This window comes from Crocodylus porosus, unplaced genomic scaffold, assembly GCF_001723895.1.
Source record: "Crocodylus porosus isolate Cpor-Errol unplaced genomic scaffold, CroPor_comp1, whole genome shotgun sequence".
In the NCBI taxonomy this organism is placed as follows: Eukaryota; Metazoa; Chordata; order Crocodylia; family Crocodylidae; genus Crocodylus; species Crocodylus porosus.
In genome coordinates, this window is record NW_017728914.1 from 23,123,220 (window position 1) to 23,133,958 (window position 10,739).

The following is a 10,739-nucleotide window of genomic DNA, read 5'->3' on the forward strand; positions in this document are numbered from 1 at the left end:
CTTCTACACCTCTGTAAGGCTGGCTGCAAAATGCTGGAATTGACACCAGAGAGCAGTGCCACAGCAATGAAGTTTGGTGCCTGGGGCAAAGCTCGGAGTGGCAACCTGCCCTCACCCTGCACACAGATCCAGAGGGCACATGTCCCCCCATCTTTGCCTGGGAGTGCATGCAGTGGTGGGAGCCACCCTTCCCGTCCCTGTGCCCCCCCCAAACAAACTACTCACAGCTCCATCCTGCGCCGCCCCCCTCCCTCCCGGCTGGGCACCACCTGTTGGCGCTCCTTTGCTTTGACGCCCAGGGCGGTCACCCTGCTCATTCCCCTTCCCCCCTTGCTCCAGCACTGCCTGGGAGCATTGGTTTTGAGGGGGTTGCAATCTCTACGGATGGATCTTGCACTCACCCACAGGGGCAGTGCAGGCTTCTGTTGTTTCACTCATTGTGTTGGGGATACTTATCCATTGCCATAGTTTGTACAGACAGTTGGAGGGATGCAAATCAAATGGTGTTGAAAATGGGACTATACCATAAAACTGGAGAGAGGTGGTGATCCCATCCTTGGAGCTCCTTGGGTCTCTTGGAGCTGCAGTGTTGGGAGTGGCTTACAAGTTTTGCTCTTGCGGGGAACACAAGTATTATAAGTACCTGATTGGACCTACGGTCCCTGTAAAGGGAAAGGGCAGTAAGCAAGCTGGTGTTGGGTCTGTGAGAGGCTTTTCTCACAGTACAGAAAAAAAAAAGCCCACTGGAAAAGGGGGTGTAATAAAAGGAAATTAACCTTTCAGTTCTCAGAAAAGCTGCTGTAGTTCTTTTTGGTCGGGAAGGTCAGTTGTCCTGCCGGGATAGACAGATCTAGTGATGACGTCTTTGGGTGCAGCGTCCTCCTCTGGTGCATAGGGCTGGAACTGATTCTGGGCGAGTAGAGAGCTGTTGTGTCGGGGCCCATCAAGTTTGCTTCCTGTTGGGCTGCCTCTGCAGCTGCTCTCTGCTCCATTTTGCCACGAGGGAGACTTGGGGATGACTGCGAGCTGTGCCTCTTGGATGGAGGTGGGCTGTAGTTCTGAAATCTCACTGTTTTCACTTGCTGAAATGTGAACGGAATCAAGAATGACCATGTATTAAGGAGAAACAACACGAGCCTCTACCTCTTACTTTGATCTACTCTTGTGGAGACCTTGGCACCATGGTGCCAAGGTGGAGTGATGATACCTTCCCAGCAATGGATTACATATGTAGCAGAGTGTGACTTGGACTGCCCCGCGGGCCTGGTGTCATGCACAGTGCTGAAATGGTTAGATACGGCAAAGTGTGAACACCAGCTCTACAAGAGAGAAACCACCAGAAGAATACAGAGTATGCCAGGTCCCAGAGTAATCCAGTCTCCCACATAGACAAACTGGCCTACATACATATAGAGCATGAATTAAAATGGAAAGTGCTGGAGAAAGAACTGTAGTGGTGGAGGAGCGTGCAAGATAGCATAGCCTCTTGCTGCTTTTTTAAAATCCATTTTCCATCCTTCTGGCTTTCTCTTACCTGGGACTGTGGAAAGATTGATTTGTAGCTAATATTTTAACTAGAAGCCTCAATTTGGCTTGGCTTTGAGGGATTCATGCATCCTAAACAGTTATTCTACGTGCCTGTAACAGGGGACCATAACCCCTGTTGCTTAAGTGGAAAGAAGGCAGCATCACAGAGCAGCAAACAGCTGCAGGCCGCTGACTTAAAGCAACTGCAACATCACCATGTAGGCAGCTGAGGGAGCCAAGAATAGGAGCTACAAAAGCTGCAGAGTTCAGAGCTCCAGGCAATTAATTAGGTGATGGCTGCAGCAGAGCTGAGGCACCTGCTGATGATATCAGATGAGTAACACCTGAACGTGGTTCCTAGGTTGAGGACAGCATTGCGGTGTACAGTCTGAAGGGGAGAACAGTTTTATGAGAGAGGAGGTTGCAGACTGGAAAAACTACAGACAGTAAGGTACCCAGAGGAGCTGGTAAACAGAGGGGTGGGTTTTCCTTTGCTAAAGGTATGTAGAAGGGTGTAATTAAAGTTGATATTTTTTGTTTGCTAATTGTGAGGCATGGGGTAGTTATTGGGGGGGGTGTGGAGCTGTTGATGATTAGTTTGCAGGACACTAGGGCACCTTGGAAGGATGCTGTGTATACTTTATCTAGGATGGAGTCGGCCTTGGGTAAATACGCCCAAGGGAAATTTGGATTGCTTCAGAGGGCATTCAGGCTTCCCTAGCGCTTGGATTCTGGGACAGATGGAGTCTAGGCAATCCAATGCAAAGGAGAGTGCAAATAATTCATATTCAATGCAAAGAGTAGAGTGCAGACAACATGCCTGGCTGAGCCAATGCCCCTACAGAGAGTGCTGGGGCTGAGCTGAGGGCGCTGAGCACAGAGCTTCCTGGTACAGAGCTGAGAGCTCAGGGAGCAAGCTGCCCAGAGTATGTAGACTTCAGGTGATTAAGTTGGGGGAAAATGGGCCTAATGCCCTGAGATATGGCTGACAAGAGGGTCCTAAGAATCATTACTTGGACTCCTCAAGACCTTGGAATTGAGGGGCACGGTTGACAGAACAACTGAGATTGAGTTACAGGCTGAGGGGGCCAGGATCTAATGAGACCTAATCAGGTTTCAGAATAGCTTCCCAGTGCAGCAAACCTGGGAGGCCAGCAGTTGGCAGCTGGCAGGTTTAAGGTGAAAGTGGATTGGGCTGGACTACCAACCCTATTATGAGATGGACAGATAAAAGTACCTGAGGTGCTACTCCGGAGACTGGGGGCATCCAAATTATAATAACCAATATCCACTGACACCAAGGGAGTGGCAGGCAGGATAAAAAGGGGAGGTGATGAAGAGATTGGAGGGTATCGCAGATAGAGCTGTCTGCCAGGGGGTGTCAAACTCAAGGCTGTAGCTCTGAACACGCTACGAAGTTCGTAGCTACGAAGTGCCACTGTTCAGCGGAGGGGAATTTGCACGTGAGCAGGACGGCAGAGAAGAAGTTAAAGAACTCTGCCAGGAACAGTTTAAATTAAACTTTGATGCAAATGATTAATAACCTTATAATATGGCTAACTCAAACGTGCCTTGATTTCAATGGGACTCACGCCTGAGTGAAGATATCGGTAAATGGGTGCCTCTGCAGGCATTTACCAAGTGAGCAGTGACTTTTGCAGACAGAGACCCCATGGGGGATTCTGAGAGAGTCACATTCACAGGGGGGCAGATGCTATCAGAAACAAATTTAGGTCTGGAAAACTGTACTCTAGCAGCAATCCTGTGGGTCCAGAGTCCTGTCTGAGTAAAGCCACAATGAACATGGAGTGGAGTCCTTCAGGGATTTGGTCTGTGGTGTATGGCTGAAAACAAATGTGAATACTGGCAGGATTTTCAAGATTGTCCTGAGCCAGATATCCAAGGGGTGGGGTTCTCCCTGCAGCGAATAAGCCTTACTGTACCTTTTCTGAGTTGTTCCGGGAGGTCTCTGGTTTTACCAAAATGGAGGGAGGAGCTGATGCAGGTGGCTTTGGAGGCTCACTTTTTGCTGGCGAGTCTTTGGCATCCAGGATCACTGAGCTACATGCAGAAGGAGATTGGCTTTCAATGCCCCTGGCCACAAGTACTGATGAAGCATCATTGGAAGAACTCAGCCTTGCTCCAGCTTCAGCCATGGCAGCTCCAGTCAAGGAGCCTTGTGGTGGATAGAGTTGAAATGCCTGAGGTCTCACAGCAGCAGCTGAAGCACGCCGGAGGGAGCCGGCAACGTGAACAGGAGTGCCTGGCTGCACAGGCCTCTGCAATGATCCATCTGGGGAGCAAGATCATTTTGAATGAGATGAAGGTTAAAATAAAACATAGATGTGGAAAAAGATGCCTACCACCTTTAGGCTCTCCTTTCCCTTTGGATGCTTCCAGAAGTAGACCATATCTGCAAGGGACCTATCTGAATAATAACAGAGGAGCAAAAATGACTTCTTCCCCTTTCTCCCATTTCCAGAATGGCCTGTTTAATCAGACTTTGCCTTTCATAGAATAATTTCAAAGCTTAATGAACTTATTTTCCCAGCATGCTTGTATGTGTTTATTTTGCACAGCAGAACCTCAGTCTAGATGTACCATTAAATGTCCTATTGCCTTCATGTTCCAAATGAGGGGAAATGATGCTCAGAAAGAACAGAGTGACTAGAAGTAGGATTGAGGTGTTCTGATTCCCTAGCCCCTTGCTTTAATCATTAAAAGTGGTTTCAGATGCAAAAGAGGGGAAGCCTTCCTTCCCCTCTTTCCTTCCTCTCTGTCAGCTCATGCAACTTGGATTCAGTCCATGATATTTGAAAACATATGGCAGACCTTTAATTCTTCTGACTCCTGTACAGCTTTGCACAGGACTTTCTTGGGGGTCTTTGCCCACATTAATCTTAGCACTACTGTTTTTGGTATTGATTCTCACTGGCATAGCATGATGAATTTTCATGTCAGGGTTCCTGAATCAATAAGTGATGGCATTGGTACCTCTCATACTGGCTGGGCTCCACGCTGTAAAAAGGCGGGTCTCTCCACAAAGCTGTACTGATTTCCTACAATAAATTGAAACAGGTAGGTAGAAGCCTAACAAGCCTAAAAAGTCTTGATCCTGCGAGGTGCTGAGTGCCTCCAAGGAGGTGCTGGCTGTCCTTGGTTGTCCCTGGCTTGGCAGAAGCTGGGACCCCTTTTGTCATTTGCTTAGCACCAATCCTGCATTAATCCTGAGCATGAGCCCTATAATTGAGGCTGCAGCAGCCATCCCTCAGGTTTTGCCTCATGGTTGTTTCTGCGGCTCACACTCTTCCATTTGAATATTTACTTTCCAGGTGAAAACACTGGAAGTCGCAGTATCTTTTGCAGTTTCTTGCTGCCTAAAAGGTTGATCCTTACCCCTCCCCCCAGACAGAATCACTACAGAGGGGACAAGTCTTTTAAAGTAAAACAGCTTTACAGATAAATCGAATTTTGAGCCTAAACCGTTGATAATGCCCTTTGCAAATGAACGTTCACCCCCTGCAATGACTGCGTATCTCAAGCAGCAGCTCAGTCTGAAGGCATTAAGAAAATGTTGCTGCAACTGCTCCAGTAGCTGGAGATCTATTCCAAGGCAGTCTGAACTGTCTGAAAGAAACCTTGCCTGTCTCATGGAAAACTAACAAGCTAAGCTCTGTTTAAACCCCTGGAAAGAGCTGTTCTGTGTACTGAGCGAGGAATTTGGAATAGCCAAAATGACAATCCTTTTGCCCCATCCTTGTTTTGTGTTCAAGGAAGAAGGGTGATGCAGGAGCCCTGGCTCTTTTGCCAGTTCCATTGTAGTGTTTCACCATGACAGAGATGGCACAGTCAGTACCACCAGAGATAGATGTAATAAGACTTCCTTGTTCGAGTCTCAATTTATAGATATTTGCATGGTCAGCTATTGCAGTTATGAGAGCCACAGATATGACGATTTAAATAAGTATTTAGTAAACATTTAGTATTGTCATTCTGAGAGGGTCTTTATTTTTTGAAAGGCGGCCACATCTAAGGTGGGAGACAACCAACAGAGCAGCAGAGGAAGCGTATGGTCAAAGAAATACAACGCATGCATACTCTGACTCGGAAAGTAACCTCTACCCTCTTGTATAGCCCTCAAATGGGGTCAGTGTGATACCTGAATACTGTCAAATACACTCACGATTATCTTTGCTCATACAAATTTCATGTGGAACTTTTTGCAGTTGCAGTATTTCAGCTTGGCTTCTCATTTTGTATCTTCTGAAATACTGAATCATTATTTTCTGAGAGCATCGAATTCAGCCCTGTGGGATTTTTTTTTTTTTTTTTTATTGCTACACCACCAGAATCCCGATTTCTACAGGACTGTTGTGAAAGGCCACAGTTCCTGCTGTAAACAGTATGGACATTTGCCGTAGCAAGAATGGACAGCACACATAAGAGTGGCTGACTAGACCTGCAAATTCATCTATGTTTTACACTGGCCGCATCTGATCACCAAACTGTCTTTCCTGACACATCCCTCTCCAAGTCCATCTTACTGTAGGATGTACGGGTGACCCAGTAGGTATATTTGTGAGGATGGCTTTGTCCTTGTCATTGGCAGAGTTTAGTGTGGGTACTGGCATCCAGCCTAGCTGGTGCTTTCGCTGAAGCTGCTAACTTTTCAGAAGCTGTACTGTGTTATTTATTATTACTTCAGCCTTGGCTTAATGCATTAATTAAAGGCTTCCAGTAGTGTTAGGGAGAAGAATCACTTGTGAGCACAGTTCCTCCCTGCCTGCTCCCTGTCTGCACCAGAACTTACTTTTCCTAGTGTTGCCATGTCCTCGCCTCAGAGACGATTGTCCTGGAGTGCCTGGCATGGCCATGTTCCTTGCTGGTGAGGTCGTGGGTGTTGGCATCAAAGCAGACTTCAAAGGTCTGCTTTGCCTTGGCCCATTCTCTGAGATGCTTCCTTGGGAGGAAAGGGAGGATGTGGATAACGTCCAACTGGCATACAGGGAAGGCATCCTCGAATCTGAGATGTTGGATGACTTCCTGGTTTAACAGATTGAGAAGGAGAGCAAAATAAGAGCAAGTTAAAGCTGCAGAGTTCAAATCTATATTTTCAATTCCCCCCCCCCCCCAGTCATCCAGGTAGATTTTGCTTCAGTGGATTGGAAAGAAACAGGGCATTTGCCAAACACCGATCCAGATCAGGATTTTTTAACGCTACCGCTAGCTCCCCAGGATAAAGGGGTTCAGGGCAAAACATTCGGGAGCCTGCACAGATTAGCTTCTTGATTAAACTGTACTCTCAGCCCTTTTGCGCTCGCATTGTAACTGGGCCTTCAAAGACATGCCTTTGAATGCTTTGTGTCAGTGGCAATTTGCAAGGAGGCCTTCTAGGTGCCCGCCATCCACCAAAGCACCAGCTCAGTAAGAGAGAGGCCTGGCATTATATGGACCGTGGGCTTTGTTCCACCTCCTCGCTTCAGGCTGCACAGAAGCCACCAAAGCCATACTCGGGTTTCAGAGGCAGATATATGCCAAACAAAAATCCTGTGGTAGTTGTAGGGCGAGGCACTGCTGCAAAATGGCTTTCAGTACAGCATGTTAGTCTTGGTGACTGAAGCTTGCCCAGCATCCTGAACTGTTCCTCCCCATAGTGTGGCAGGAGCACATCACAGGAAAACTTCTGTGCAGCAAAGAGCTCATTGATTTTTGCTCAGGAGGCACAAGCGGTCCTTTTTCCTGAACTGAATGAACTGGGCAAGAGTGAGTACTGGGTGACAAATGTCACACCTTCCACTTGAGGCTAAGGATTGATTCCTCACCACAGCATACAAGTCAGAGTGGTGATTCTTAAGGACGAGGCTGAGGCAGCGAGGACGCGCCTTGGCCCTCTGACTCCACTTTGCCAGCTGCTGTTCAGGCCCTGCAGTGTGCATCTGTCACTTCTGATTATTCCTCTCCTCATCTACTTTCCCTGGAGAGGTCACCTTGGCCCTTTCACCTGAATCCGGTAAATTGCCAAAACAGCCATCGATCTTCCCCATCTATGTGATGTCTAAGTAACTCTCCTGAATACGCCCAATTCCCTGGGAAAGTGGGCCAGGGGAGGTCTCTGCTAACTTTGCTGAAGGAGGAGAAAGACAGTGTTTCTTTACTTTACTTTACTTTACTTCCCGGTGGCTTTCTTTGGGGGTGGAAGAATGATTTATAGTTTAATAATGGAGCAGCGATTCATCAAAATAACTGAGGCATCAATTTATTATGAAGAAATTTCCAAAAGAGGATACAGAATAGCAGCTCTAAAATTGGTACTTATGGCTGAGGCACTTTATGAGCTACTTAGGGTAGCTGAGCTGTGCTTTTGATTGTTTGTTTGCTCTGTTTATCAGTGAGGTGGGGCCTGGGTATTATCAGAGGCTATATTGCAGGGAAATGAGCTGGAACGACAAAGAATAATCACTTGCTCCCTTTAATGCAGGGAGGGTGTTTGGAGAGATGATGCTGGGACTGAAGTAGCATAACCATCTCCAGCTTGAATTGAGCCATTTAGCCCAGATGAACATAAGCCAGGAAAGAAAAAAGAGCCAAATGTGCCCCTCAACATCAGTAACTATGAAGGGTCGGGTTAGTTAGGCCACCATTAGGCTTTCTGTGGGTCCCAGTCAGGGCTTCTCAATAAACTTACACAAACTGAGCTGCAGCAGAAACTCTGTAGATGACGGGCCAATTGCCCTTTCAGCCAAAAGGCAACAAGCCTTAGTGCCATCCTGGCATGTTGACCAAATCATAGGGTCTGTCTCTAGCACAAGGTGGGGCCATCCAAGATAGCTCTGCCACGCCAGGTCCAGAACTGGAATATATTCCAGGGCTCTCCTCAGTCCAGTTTTCAATGGCTCGGGAAGCACCCCTTGACTTGAGGGGTGCTTCTTCCTTGGAACTATTCTGCACAATAACAGATTCTCCTATAGCAAACCCATCCATCCCTGACGCTCATGCTGTGTTTTCAGCTCTCTGTTCCTTGAATCAGCCCAAATAAGTCCTCTGTGATCACTAGGGTGGGAAGTCTTAAAAACTTTGTGTGACAAGGCTGTCAAATTTATAAGAAAGGACTGTGTTGCTTTGATGTGATAACACATGAAAAGAAAGTGAGTGGGTTTGGAAATTATCCCCACAGGCCCCCCAGCTGTTCATCTCTGCATCTCTCTCTCTCTCTTCCACTTTACTCTAATGCCCATCACTGCCTTACCTGTAAGAGAGCTAAGAAGCTTTAACAATCACAATGAATTTTTCAATAATGAAATCACTTCTGAAAAGGAAAAAGCTTTAATGTTCCTAAATACAGGCTTCTTCTACTTTAAGAAGCTTAGTGTCTATTTGTAGCAACAATTTAGCCGTTTTCCTAATCTGCTCCTTTCCACTGTCTATCTTGCTCCGCTCAGGTCCCCCTGAGATGCATCTATATTTTTCCCTCCCAAATTGTATGTTTCCAATTATTGCTCTCTGGATCTTGCTAATGCATGTTTATTTAGGTCAATCAACACCTTTTAACAGTTGGAGCCAAAGAAGACAGAACTTCGATTCTAAAAGAGTCTTCTGTTTGGAGCATCCCTTCTAGCAAAGAAACAAGTCACTTTAAATGAACATAAGGGAAATTTTGGGCTGACTCTCTTGTTTTTGCTGGCTTTTTAACTCCCAGATGTGCAAAGCAAATTCTGTGCAGTCCAATGTCATTAGACAGGGTCTTCACCTCCCAGAGTGAAGTAAAGCCACGGTAGAGCTGTTAGCTATTGACTTTCCTGCTGAAATTTCAGATGCAAAAGTGGGGAAGGAAGGCTGATGCCATACTGTTCATTTGTCTGTATAATCTGGACCATATGGCAACTCCAAAGGGAACTCTGGTCCATCTGATCGGCTGTCTGACTTCTGTTAATGACAGTGCCTGACCTTCAAGGGGAGATGAAATTCCCATATAGCTCACATGGGCAATCATTATTAAAGGGTAATGGGGAATGAGCTCTGGTTATTTCAGAATGGTGGCAGCAGTACTTCATTCAAAACATGTAAGGTATGAAAAGTTATGACCAAGATGGCAACATATTGTTCTGGAGACAGACACCATGTTCCTTGCATGTCGCTAGAGGGATGAGAAGAGCCAGTGTTACCCACTGTTATTACCCCTTGTGCAAATATTTTATTTCACATAAGGAAATCGGACCTGAAAAGGGGGGCAACATAATTGCTGGGGAAGATCCCAACCCTTCCTGTGACGAGCGACATTCCCCGCAGCCAACCATCATAGTACTTCCCCAAAACACGAACTCCTTCTCCCTTCTGCAGCTCCAGCTCATCTGGTCCATGAGCTATGTAGGAATGGAGGGCAACACACCTGGGAATGAAAGAAGAGCAAACATTATTATGGAGTGATAACCCTATTCATGCCATATAAAGAGACTGTGACAGCACAATCCTGTTTCTAACCATTCTGGGAACCGATGCTGTTGGCTTTTGTGAGCAGAAGTTAGTTGCCTGAAGCCTCTTCAAATAGTACTCATGTCAAATATCTGGGCACTGTCACAAATACGGAAAAAGTTTTGCAGGAAAGAAAGTGCCTACATCTTCCAGAGAGAATATGAATATAAGAAAGCCACTAGGAGTGAAGAATGAACCTGGCTGTTTGTCAGTGTTTTTTGTTGCAGAATTGCCAGCTCACACGGCCGAATGGACCAGGGCAATAAGGGGGAAAGAGGGAGCTGCCATTCTTGTTCTCATATAGGAAATACTGTCAGATTCAGGAATAAAGCATACCTAGTCCAAGGCAGAGCAGCACAGGTGTGTGGGTGAGGTGCACCTCCAGAAGACGGTATCAAGGACACAAAGTCAAGGATGTGTTGGGGCTTTGAAAAGTGCTCAGTAACTTTGGGAGTTAAAAACGGTGAGCAGCAGTACTTGCTAAACTGCATTTTCCTGTCACCTTTTGGACTTGAGGAGGGTGGGACTCCAATGCATGCAAATGGATCATGAGCACCATGAAAAGCATTACCCAAATAATCCTACCTCCCTTTCTTCCCTTTCTCTCCTGTGTAGCAACCCATGTACTTTAAGTATTAGATTGCTTCTAGTTATCTAATTAGATTACTTATGCTGAGCAGTGGACCTGGTGATGAGGCAGAATGGCAACAACTTCCCGAAAAACAGCTAAAAGGGGGGGGGGG

General features: G+C 46.5%; 1 protein-coding gene across 1 annotated transcript in view; it reads right to left on the minus strand.

Annotated features, from left to right (window-relative positions):
* Positions 1–275: 275 nt before the first annotated feature.
* The window catches only part of SH3RF2 (SH3 domain containing ring finger 2), a 70,455-nt gene continuing 59,991 nt past the window's right edge, over positions 276–10,739 (minus strand). Inside the window, exons 6-9 of the mRNA XM_019535000.1 lie at positions 9,743–9,913; positions 6,338–6,570; positions 3,471–3,820; positions 276–1,082 (exon numbers count right to left, since the gene is read on the minus strand). Of these exons, the coding sequence (XP_019390545.1) occupies positions 780–1,082; positions 3,471–3,820; positions 6,338–6,570; positions 9,743–9,913 (1,057 nt within the window). The 3' untranslated portion in view covers positions 276–779. The remainder of the gene's footprint in view (positions 1,083–3,470; positions 3,821–6,337; positions 6,571–9,742; positions 9,914–10,739) is intronic.